Source organism: Nannobrachium achirus (genome assembly GCF_963921795.1).
Source record: "Nannobrachium achirus genome assembly, chromosome: 22".
Taxonomy (NCBI): Eukaryota; Metazoa; Chordata; class Actinopteri; order Myctophiformes; family Myctophidae; genus Nannobrachium; species Nannobrachium achirus.
The window spans coordinates 5,764,675-5,777,292 of NC_137829.1; the positions used below are offsets into that span (position 1 = coordinate 5,764,675).

Below are 12,618 nucleotides of genomic sequence, written 5' to 3' on the forward strand. Positions count from 1 at the left end.
TTAATCTAATGCGTCAGCTCAGTGACAGTCCAACGGGTGTGGAGGGAATATATCCTTTTGCTTTACAACTGGTTAGTTGCCAAATCCAGACAGACATGTTAAGAGACTCTGAGAGACAAGTAGAGACAAGTATTTTGGATCGGAATAGAAGCGCTTCTTTGCACCTGCTGCAGTCCTGCCCCATTCTGGAACTGAGCTGGAAATGTGTCTGCCTGAGGAGAGTGACCTCTGGCCCCTGCTGATCAGCTGACCACTGCATGGGCGTTCCTTTCGCTAAAGGAACCCTCCAGCCACACCTGCTGTATAGGGCCAGCGAAGGGTCACCCCCTCCTAGGGACGTGCTGGGCCCCTGATTCAGCCCGGGAAAAAGAGTTGGAGAGGCCCTCATTGCGCGCTATAGAGAGAGATCTCTCTCTCTATAGCGCTGCTGCTGCTACTCAAAGATTTGCCATTTCAGATCATTACAAGGGACAAGCCAGGGGGCCAATTACTGTACATGAGTTATATTTCGTCGTTGTCGGGTGGAAACCTTGTATGTCCAAAACCGTTTGTTTTGTATTTATCATTTTAAAAATGATTTAAACTAGTGAAAACAGCCGATCTACAAGCACACAACGTGTGCTTGTAGATCTGCTGTTTTCACTACTTTTGTGCAACAGCCTTGTATGATGAAGCAGGGCTTTGCTTTGCGAAAAAAATTATACATTTGAAACTTGGAGATACAAGGTTTCTGCCCGACAGTGACGATTTACTTTGTTGGCCGCCCAGCCCCCAAAATGGAACGAAGGCCGACATTTTATTTAATTTTTTTTCCTAATGGCCGGCCTGGACCGGGAATGAACCGGCCGTTCGGGAGTTGTCCCGCTTTTCCCAATGGCCAGCACATCCCTGCCCCCTCCTGTCTCCCACCTACTCTGGAAATAGACCCCTGTTGCTACGAAAATTACATAACTACCTGCTTTGTTGAGTGGTTGACTAATGGGCACAGAAGGCACCCGATTTATAATATCTATTTTAGTGTGCTTCTTTGTGCGTGCGTGCGTGCGTGCGTGTGTGTGTTGTTGCTGAGTGCTAGGGGGTAAATTCTTTGCGGGCAGTGAATGCCAGGCCTATTACTACAACATGCAGTCTTTTTCAGTCCGTCGTTCTGTTTAGTTGATGTTTTATGTTACCAGTGAAACGTTGCTGTTGGGGGGGGGGGGGGGGGAAGCTGCTGTGAAATAGGAAGAAATAGAGGAGACACATTTTAAAAGAACAATATCTCATAGTTTATTATCTCTGATAGACATTAGATGTGTTAAATACAATGTGTTACTTTCCAGTTTTTTCAGTATCGCTTTCCAGTTGTTTTTCTTTTTTTTCTAGTATGTTCTCAGTGAATTAAGATGTCAGTTCACATTCGTCAGAGGCATTAAACCAGCTTGACTGTCAGTCAATGAGTGTCAAACTTAAATCTGACCACACCACGGCGGTCTTCTTAATAGCAAGGCAAATATAATTTGAAACAATTATTATTTACATAAGATAAAAAAATATATTTCACAAAAAAAGGTATTACTGACAAATGTACAATAACCAGCTCTATAAAATTACAAATATATTTCTATTATAAAAAGCCTTTTCTTGTTTTAAATATACTCTTGCAGCTCAAGTTTTGCACGAGGGAGCATAGCCTCTAGTTAGTGTGTGTGTGTGTGTGTGTGTGTGTGTGTGTGTGTGTGTGTGTGTGTGTGTGTGTGTGTGTGTGTGTGCGTGCGTGCGTGCGTGCGTGTCTGTGTGTGTGTGAGATTTTTAATAAAGATAATACACATTCTAGTTACTCTTTGTTGCATCTTTTCCCTCGTCAATGTTTCCATGATCTAGTGACCACTGTTTAAAACATTACCGTTGTCCTCATTTTCCCTATGTTGTCTCATTCTGAACCTTCTCTCAGCCTGGTCTTACTCTACCGTAGTACACTGTAAAATCCCTGAGTGTTTATTTAACTCTGAGAGTGTGAAAATGGACCCCCTTAGTTATTACATCAACACTAAGGATTTTACATTGTATATGGGGGTCAGCTGCCGCCGTTGAGTCACTTGGCAGTCGGGGTGCCATCCATCCAGCTGTATTCTGTCCTGTGGTGGTTGGAGGTGTGTGTGCGTGCGTGCGTGCGTGCGTGCGTGCGTGCGTGCGTGCGTGCGTGCGTGCGTGCGTGTGTGTGTGTGTGTGTGTTGGGGGGAGGAGAGTGCAGGGTCTGCTGCCCAGGGGTCCAGACATCCACTCCATTCCCTCCCTCATGGCTACACTCCAAGGTGGGTCTCAGTCTCCGTGTCTCCATGTCACATGCCTAAAGAGAGACAGACAGACAGCGTTCTGTTTAGGACAGGACCTACTGGCTCCTTGGACTCTGGCACTATTCTTAGGGGGGTCTGATGTTCGGTTTTACAGAATGGTCATCGTAAACACGGGGTGGCCCTAATAAACAGGCCATTCTGCTTTACAGGGCTGGCTGCCTGCCTGCCTGACTGACTGGCCGATTGAATGTCCATCTTTAAAGATGCAGTACTATGATTTGTTTTCCCCCAAAACATAATTATCAGGTATTATGATTATACTAGGATTAGGATTTTCTTCCAAAAGAGTGTACAGAAAGAGTTAAAATTAGTTTTTTATGTGGCCACACCCACCAGTTCATTAAGTAAGCCTGGTTGTCATGGTGGGTGGTGACCCAGCTGAAGTTAGCCACACCCACAGTGTTGGGTGAATGCTAAAAGGGGAGGTGATGATTATATGATGTCATTTAATCACTGTTTTTGGATCGGCACTTTTGACCCACAGGGTGTCAGCCTCCAGGAAGAAATCCAAAATACTAAGGGAATACATAATTGCTCATAACAACCACACCAGGGGGTCTAATGAAGTACTGTCAACCTCCTAGACACATGAAAACCAGAAAAAGAACAAAACTATGGCACCACCTCTTTAAGAGAGCTGGATGTCCTCTTTGCTTTGAATGGAAAACATTCAGTGACCAAAACACAGGAAGCAGTAGGAAACACTGGGATTCTCCATTCAGAGGTAGAAAATAACCCCCAAAAGGAAGGAAGTGTTTCAGTTCCTAATCATGTGCTGCTCCATTCCTGACATTTATAGTCGGAGTCCTAACCCAGGTTTTACATGTGCACATTCCATGTGCTCTGATGCAAGTTCCAACACTCACAAGCCCTGTAGTAAAGAAGAGGTCCAAAACAAATAAAGTGAGCTACGTTGGTCCGTTACCAAAGGCGTTCTATAGCTACTAAACGGGTTCCAGTCGCTCTCTTGGGTTACACCGGTACATACATCAACCAGGGACGTGCAGAGAATGTTAGAGAGGCAGGGGCTGACATTTCCAAAAGGGCCTTTTGGTGAAAATATCGAAACTAGCAGACCTCCAAGCTCAGTTGGAGGTCCGCTATTTTTGGTACTTGATACCACACTGAACTAAGCATAATCAAGTCAATACTGGAGATGTGGTGTAACGGCATGGATTTCTACACAGAGAGGGCAATTCTTTCAACATAAGATGCTGCTTTCAAGTTCAGGAAAGTTTGGACAATTCTCTTGAATGCTGTCTTCAGGTATGGCATGGAAAGAGGGCATTTGCATTTCTTTCACCATAGTAAAAACTGCATTCATGATCCGGAGAGGGCACTTTTTACAGACGGATAAAAGGGCAGGGGCTCAAGCCCCCTTTGATGTCTATGTGTGCACGTGCCTGACATCAACTACCACATATCTAGAGCTGTGTATGTGTGTGTGTGTGTGTGTGTGTGTGTGTGTGTGTGTGTGTGTGTGTGTGTGTGTGTGTGTGTGTGTGTGTGTGTGTGTGCGTGTGCGCGCGTGTGTGTGTGTCTGTGTGTGTGTGTGTGTGTGTGTGTGTGTGTGTGTGTGTGTGTCAGTGAGCGTGCGCCTCTGAACTCCACTTCTTCCTAAGATGAGTGACAGGTGAAAAGGGATACTCCAGCCTAACCCCGGACCCGGAGGCCTCCCGCTCCGGCCAAAGAAGGAAAGCACCTCTTTAGCTCACATCATTGTTTCTTAGAAACCTGGGGGGACGCCACCATGTCACTTTATGAGTGGTCGTTAGCATAGCTTACATAGGGAACAAACGTCACCACTAATCTGGGGAGGGGACAGTGCCAGCCCCTGCACCAATTCATCATGGTCTTTGACAGCCATGCTGCATTAACACTTACTCGCTAATGTCCTGTCAAGGTCAGCGATGAAGTCTTCCAGTTCCTTAGTGTCGCCGAGCTTGGCTGTAGGCATAAGAGGGAAAGACCCGGTTTCAGTACATTGACAAAACACAAACTAGTTCATTTAATCATTTTAATGCTACCGTGGGACCACACTTTTGGTCATAAGTAATGCTGAAATCATGTGCAGTGCACCACATTTGACTTTGCTGTTATAATGCATCATAGGTAGAATCGTGGTGTCCAGTGTGTGTGTGTGTGTGTGTGTGTGTGTGTGTGTGTGTGTGTGTGTGTGTGTGTGTGTGTGTGTGTGTGCGCGTGTGCGTGTGCGTGTGCGTGTGTGTGTGTTTAGTGTCCCGCACTATCTGTGCCGAGTACTCTAGACCTACTGAACATATAAACAGAGCTGCTACTTTTTTTAAATGTGAGGCTTTTTTGTATAGGCCTATACTATTTAAATAGTAGACAGACAGAGACCTTTAGGTGATGTAAGAGTGGGTGAGGTGGTGGCAGGGGAAAACACAGTGGGAGAGTTGAGCCTCTCGTCACTGAAGCTGAAGCTGTTTCTGTTGAGTGACTCTGCACCTGAGATAGAGAGAGAATGCAGGAAAAGAGATTCAATTAGTGTTCAGCTTTCACTGTGCCCTGAGAAGCCTCGGGCATCTTTACAACATCCTACGTAGACGCATACACGCACGCACTCTCTCACACAAACACACACGTGTGCACACTCAAGAATCAAAACGTATAAAGCTGCCATTTTTGATTTGTCAGTCACCATTACAAATATACAGTACATAATTATGTGAATGGTGCTTTTACAAGGTTGATGTTGCAGAGGTTAAAACTCCTCCAAAACATACATACATACTCCCTACAAACATGCTCTCCAGGAGGCATCCTTTTTTTTGCCATTCAAATGTTTATTTATTTTTCAAATCAGTACAGAATGTAACTCAAGGACAATGCGGAATAATATAACATTAAAATGCAGCCAGTCCACTGGAAGGTTCCTAGAACACCTCTGGCTTAACTGTTCTGCTGCTGTAGACGATCCTCACCGTCATTCAAATCGGTGACTACATGACGCCGTTGACAGCGCTCACCGTCAATCTTACTGTATTTACAGTAAATGTATTAATACTTACATAATGTCGCCCCGGTCGCGGCCGCATCGGTAATGTCCGCGATTTGTTTAAAACGCACGTTGGGCGTGCACGCGAAGTGAAGCTCCTCCATGTTAAGTCAATGGAGAGGCCCATAAAGATACTTCATTTAATCCAAAAGAGCCATTTTGAGCCATTTTGCACCAGATCTGATGTAAACAATACACACGGTAGGGCGCAGCCATGTTTCTCTTCTCGGCTCACACTGTCATGTGACTAGATGACGTAATCGTTGCCGTCAAGTGATAATCCAAAAAAACAAAAACAACCCCCTTCCAGCCCAGAGAAGGAAATGTTAAAGAGACATGGGATATATTTAGGATTTAAATGAACCTCAAATGAACGAGTGAACATTGAATGTGACAGAATGTCAGGGCCCTAATTCATAGTCCCAGACCGGACGACTATGAGAACTTCTCTATGTAAACAACGTTTTAAAGTACAGAGTTTTCCAGTTATGTCTGTTTCACTGGAGGACCAAAAAGTCAGACAACTCCTCTCCTGCTCTTCAAATATGAGTTATGTCTGACACATTCAGAGGTCAGTCTTAAGAGTAGGGTAGTCCTGTCCGGATAGGACTGCACTTTCAGTCTCATCCTGCCTTCTCTGTGCATCTCTTAGTTACATAAGTGATATAATAGCCACTTAGATTCTGCCAAGCCATATTTCAAGCGCCGTTGCACAACGTGACACATTTTCACTGTTTCACTGTCTGAGGGATGGAATAGATGGACTGAGAAAGAGATCTGTTGTGGGAAAAGCTCTCTGTGGCTTCTGTGTGAAGTGAGGTACAATATTTGCGCTGTCCCTTAAATTAGAATGTATTTAATCTGTTCACCTCCGATTCCCTTTTTTTAAGAAACAGCACTTTCTTTTCTTCTATTTCTTTTACTGCAGCAGCAGCGGCAGTCTGACAGACGGACACGTTTCAGATACTCAGACCTTATTTTATGTTATTCCCTAATAACAACTTAATACACACAGACGTTGCTAAGAAGTGCTTCTCACCTGTGTTATCTACAGTAGACTATGTGAGTATCTGTGAGTGTGAGCCCAATGCCTGTTAGCCTGTTTGTCTCATATGTGTACTGCTCTTTGTGTGTGTGTGTGTGTGTGTGTGTGTGTGTGTGTGTGTGTGTGTGTGTGTGTGTGTGTGTGTGTGTGTGTAGGTGTGTGTGTGTGTGTGTGTGTGTGTGTGTGTGTGTGTGTGTGTGTGTGTGTGTGTGTGTGTGTGTGTGTGTGTGTGTGTGTGTGTGTGTGTGTGTGTGTGTGCATAAGAAGATTAGCCCAGCACTTAAAGCTGACCTCGTCTATCCGTCTCCTCTTTGCAGAGCTCCAGCAGACCCTGACAGAGTGTCTGAGCTGTCTGCCACTTGCCTAGTCTCTCCTCTCTGACCTGAACCACTCCTAGCACTCAGCACCCAAGAGAGACACCCACAGAGACACGGCAAGATGGAAGATACCGTAGGAAAAAATGGGATCTGCCGGCACTGATAACCATAGTAGCCTGAGATGATAAGCATCAGCTTCAGGAACTGAAACTCTTACTCTCTCTCTCCCTCCCTTGTTGTAACTCTATTGCTCACAGACACACACAGACACACAAAGGGGTGCATCACTGAGGGTGCACATGTCGCTGGCCGCGCTTTCAGCGGTCTATCCATCAGACTTCAACACAATAGGCAGTCCCTGCATGGGACAGGTCTGTCTTCAATAGACTACCATGGAGAGGACAGGGCTCATGCAGGAATCTGATCCGCACTGACAAATCAACAGGCTCCAGCATGGCTCCTGTGCTTTTAATTATTGGAGGTGGTTTCTGCGCTTCCCTGCATTAGAAAGGTCAGTCCCTTACATCAACAACACCATCAACTTAACCCAGTGATACCGATAAATGGTGTAGGCCAGGGGTCTTCAACGTTTTCAGGCCAAGGACCCCTTAGTTGAGAGAGAAATGAAGCAGGGACCACCTTTTCATAGATTCCATATAGTTTCATTGTTTGACAGCACAATCATCATTGTATTTTGGATTCATGTCAATTTGTATTTTCAGATAACATATTTAACCACTTGAACCAGTGTCAATACATAACTTGACATTTCACTCTGTACTTAGTGTGCTCTTTTTCCCCCCTACACCAAACGTCTTTGCCAAAAATAGCAGATCTACAAGCTCACGTTATGAGCTACTTTGTGGAGCTTGTAGATCTGCTATTTTCGGCTAAAGGTCTCCGAATATTTACGCTAGGATTCAAGTGGAAAAATGTTTCTCTCACTCAAAGATTTGGAGGACCCCTGTAGTAACTCTGAGGACCCCCTAGGGGTCCCAGACCCCCTGTTGAAGACCCTTTGTTGTAGGCATTTCTCAGGTGCCACGCTGTGTAACTGAGCAGCCATCCAGATGAACTAAAATCGTTATATTTTTACAACATCAGATTATTTGTTACATATTTTTACATAATAGTTTACATGGAATGCCAGACTGTCTGATTCTCGATCTGGAGCCAGTCATACGTGTGATTGGAGAGCTGTCTAGTCGGCAGTCAGCTGGACAGTCTCTCTTCATCTTTAAACTATTCCACAGGCTGCCGTTCTAAAATACTTAGGGCTATAAAGCTCCTTTTCACATCTTCCCCCGGAAATCCCAACCCACTCGCATGTGGTTGGGAAATTAAATAACTTTGCACATGGGGACCGAGAGCATATTTCTAACTATATGTAAGCATATCATGCCTTTGGTCTGGGGCCTTCCTGGGGCTTAACCGTGCAGCTGGGTAAGTAGGTCTTTAAGACACTGTACGGTATGGTAATGCACAGTTTGTAGTCGACGGGAGGGCGCTATATAGTCAGCTTTGTGACAATAAAACTAAAGACTGCCACAGAACCGTGGCTGCATGTCAATACGCGAGCAGGTCTGCCAAAATATGCAGCAGTAGCTCAATCTGACCCCAAGATCTCTGGAGCAAGATCAAGGATTTCTCCCTCTCTCTTGTCCATGTGTGCATGCATACGTGTGTGCAGTGCATGCAACAGTTTGCCAACAACACTTGGAAGGTACGTGATGAGGCATTGCACAATTTGCACACATTAATTCGAGAATTCCTTTTTGGACCAGTTAAGCTTAAAGGGATATTACACTTTCAAAACTTTTTTTTCGTCTAATCAGGCTTGTATGAACACCCTGAACAGTTTTTAATTTGCTTCATTCAGTATTTAGATATTTGATGTAAATGTTACCACCTCCAACACGCCCAGGCGCTCTCCACATACACACCCATTGTAACTTCAAACTCCATTTTAACCATGATAGATTCATTAAAAACACCCATTATTTTTTCTGGTGACTCATAATACCCTCCTAATACGTGAGCAGACCGTGTTTTTTCAATAACCTTTTTCTTTTATTTTTAATAATTCTTTGGGAAAATGGAAAACATTAAATACAATAATATTTTATTGAAAATAAATGAAAAAAGTTATTGAAAAAACACGGTCTGCTCACGTATTAGGAGGGTATTATGAGTCACCAGAAAAAATAATGGGTGTTTTTAATGAATCTATCATGGTTAAAATGGAGTTTGAAGTTACAATGGGTGTGTATGTGGAGAGGGCCTGGGCGTGTTGGAGGTGGTAACATTTACATCAAATATCTAAATACTGAATGAAGCAAATAAAAAAATAAAAAAGTTTTGAAAGTGTAATATCCCTTTAATTTAGGCTATTAGTCTACTTTGTTGTAAGACAGTGACTGATTTATAACTGTTATTTTCGGTGAGTAAGCGTCATAACTCTCATAACTGAGAGAAAGAGAGAATGAAGAAGGCTACAATTTCAGACTGTCAGTTGAGTTAAAGATGCATAATGTTTCCCCATTGCATGCAGTAAAATCTACAACCAAATGAGCCAGGTCCAGTGGTGGAAAAAGTACTCAAATGATTTACTTAAGTAAAAGTATCAATACTGCAATATAGAAATACTCCGGACTTTTATTTGTAAAACATGTTTTACTTCAAAATGTATTCGAGCAAAAGTACAAAAGCATTGGCATCAAAATGTAGGCTGCTTAAAGTACCAATTAAGTACTCATTGTGCAGAAGGGCCCATGCATTTCAAGTTTTCAGATGTATAAAAAGGTTAATGTATGTTTTGTAGTAGCCCAATAATCAAGTATAAGTACAATATTTGCCTCTGAGATGTAGTGGAGTATATTAAAGTAAAAGTATTGGAAATTTGAAATTCTTAAAGGGGAAGACCACCCATTTTCAATATTGAACTGTGTCATTAATATACCTTAGAGGAGTTGTGTGGAAATAGAAAAAAAGTTCCCCCCCTTCATGTGTTGCCTAGAACTGGAGGATTGATTTTGGGGTTTGTATTGTAAAGTACAACTTGATGACATCACACATTGTACTTTACAATACAAAACCCCAAAATCAATCCTCCAGTTATAGGCAACACAGAGTCCTTAAGTAGCCTATGAATTTCTAGCCGACTAAGTTACTTTACACCACTGCATTTGTATAGGCCTACATTTTCACTGTCTGTCAATATCGAAGGATGCTGACAGAAGAAGATCGTCACTTCACTTACTCTCCGAGTCGCTAATACCGCTGTCACTGACGCTGGCGCTGCTCCTTCTCTTCATGGTCTTCAGGTGCTCGTCGTACCTGAAGTGACGTTTCTCCACCGGCGACGTGAAGTCCTCGATCACGGCGTCAAACTCACACAGCACGTCAGTCAGATCGGCCTCGTTGACGAATTTTGCTGCAGGTGCGATGGTGACAATGTTACGAGATTAAAGTACAGTTAAATACGGTAAAGTGTTATTAAATTGATACACTGATATAGACATATAGTTACTTTAGGCTAGTCAAAAATCACAGATATCCTAATAAAAAAAAATCTAAAAAATACATGACCTGTGAATGTAGAATAAATGGTGTAAATAAAAACATAAAAGAAAAACACATTTTAAAATTACATTTATACCTTGGGATTTCAGTTTTGGAGACTTCATGATTCCTCTCTCTTGGTGCTTTTTTATGATGGGATTATCCAAGTGTTGTTGTATTGAAATGTTAGTAATGTCCCAAAGTAAAGTCCCGGGCTGTTTTACTTTCATACCAAGCACTCCTGCCACTCCTGCAAAGTCTTCTAACAATCCCGCGCCCGAAGACTGGCTTTTTAATCTCCAGCAGAACTCTTTGGGGGCGGGGAGAGAGAGAGAGAGAGAGAGAGAGAGAGAGAGAGAGAGAGAGAGAAAGAGAGAGAGAGAGAGAGAGAGAGAGAGAGAGAGAGAGAGTCGTCACTTTGGCTTCTTCAACTCTTCCCGGTTGAAGTTACACTCCCTGGCGTCACTCTCATATAAGTATGTTTGTAAACAACTTCTGTGTCACTTGGCGGGCACTCAACTGTAATACAGCTGTATTTATAGCCACGAGCCTGCATGCATGTGCTTTTCACATTTTATCACGAGGCAGATTCTGACACAACGCGAGGCCAAATTGTAACTGATAGGCAGCCTGCAAAGGAAATCAAGCGCTATCAATTTATATTGACCGTTTCTCCTTCCTCTGAATCGGGCTGAATTGCATGTCAATGGTATTATTTTTTGACTGTACTTGTAGGCTATTGTTCTTCATTTTTGTCTCATAACATATTCAATCAATATGCAACTAGGCTATCTTTTTGGGTCTACTAGCCGATGATTAGTAGGCTAATTGTTCTCCATATGTCGGCCCACAAAATATTCAATTTGTATCTACAGTCAAATAAATAATAATAATTTAAATGATAATAATTATAATAATAACAACAATAAAATCTGACAAAAATGTAAATAGCCTACGTTGGATGACATTGACGAGCGTCGTCTTCTGCTAAAGTGGTTTTGGTGCGACACCTAGGGGTACAATTTAACAACTGCATCCTGTGCTTTTAGCATTTTAACTATACAAAAAGCAGCCTAGGCTACCGGTCAACTGTCAACAATTAAGGTTTAAGTCGACTCTGTAAGCTCCCCTTTCCGGAGAATTAAACGTTTTTTCTTGGATAGCGATAGCCTGGCTACATAACATGACTATTTGAAGTGTTTTCCCTCCAACTCCATTTAAAAGGACAGAACTACACTGTTGGTGCAACTTACCATGCTCCTGGGTCAGGAGGATCAAGAGTTGATGTCAGGAGTCCTGAGACTCCTGACATCACATCTAGCTTCTAGCTTGTATCCCTTCTCAGCTCTCTGTGTTTATTTGACATCACAATCACATTGGACAGACAAAACCAGATGCATTGCGTGTTCTAGTGCACTGGCTCTCAAACTGTGGTTGGGGACCCCACATGATTTTGTCCCAAGATGAAAGTGAAGTAACAATTTAAGAGCTTTCAAGACCCTTTTAATACCAAAAAAAGGAAAAGAAATAGACTGTTACTTCTTTGTGAGCTTGTAGATCTGCCATTTTCACAATCTGTGGAACCGAATCAAATTAAATGTAATGCCTCAACTCCTACAATTCTTAGAGCTTGTGAGGGTCTGGGGACCCGAGTTCAGATAAGATGATTGTGGGGGGTCACGGCCTGAAAAGGTCCTCCTGTCCAGTGTCCAAAGGTGAGGTGTACAACTCTGACCTAGGGTTTATCTCTCTGCAGAGTCTATTTAAGAAAGCAAAAAGCCTATAAAAAATAGACAGAAACCAACACCTGCTTGCTTTTTATCATCATTCCCCAACACCCTCTGGATCTCCCCTGACAGATCAGTAGCATGCAAGGCGCACTTGCAGGGATTTTCACACCTTCAGTGCCCAGTGTCAGGGGAGGCACTGCTAAATGCCCAAATTGTAAGGCAAATGGACAAATGGGGACGTGTGTTTGCAGCTGCACGTGTCTGTTGACTCTGGGGGCCCGAAGTGTTGGGTCATGGGACTGACCTGGGTGTTAAAGATGACACCTTTTACTTACGGCATGCAAGGGATCTCACGTTCACACACGCGCACATGCACACATGTAGTCAAAACTATGTGGCTTTGCTGTCAGTGCCCATAGCTTACACATAGATCAATGTGCAAGTAAACACCTTAATTACATTGGCTTAACTCAAACTAGTCCGGATACATACAGTATGTGCTCCAAATGATGTGCAGCTTGGGGTGTATATGAGGGATTGAATGTAGGAGTCTCAGAAGTAGTGTTGGAAATCTCAGACGTATCAGTGATGTCAGTCATCTCCAAATGTG

General features: G+C 43.2%; 1 protein-coding gene across 2 annotated transcripts; it reads right to left on the reverse strand.

Moving 5' to 3' along the window:
* Positions 1-2,184: 2,184 nt before the first annotated feature.
* Positions 2,185-10,515, reverse strand: rgcc (regulator of cell cycle; the record flags this gene model as incomplete). Of its 2 annotated transcripts, XM_080753320.1 has the most annotated exons (5): positions 10,376-10,515; positions 9,977-10,150; positions 4,698-4,805; positions 4,221-4,283; positions 2,185-2,329 (listed from the first exon to the last, which is right to left on the reverse strand). In XM_080753320.1, exons 1-5 carry the CDS (start codon positions 10,506-10,508, stop codon positions 2,322-2,324), a joined length of 486 nt encoding a protein of 161 aa, XP_080609446.1. In that variant the 5' UTR covers positions 10,509-10,515. The 2 variants fall into 2 exon arrangements, with proteins under 2 accessions (XP_080609446.1, XP_080609445.1); XM_080753319.1 differs by lacking the exon at positions 2,185-2,329 and having other exon boundaries at positions 4,210-4,283.
* Between the last annotated feature and the right edge of the window lie 2,103 nt (positions 10,516-12,618).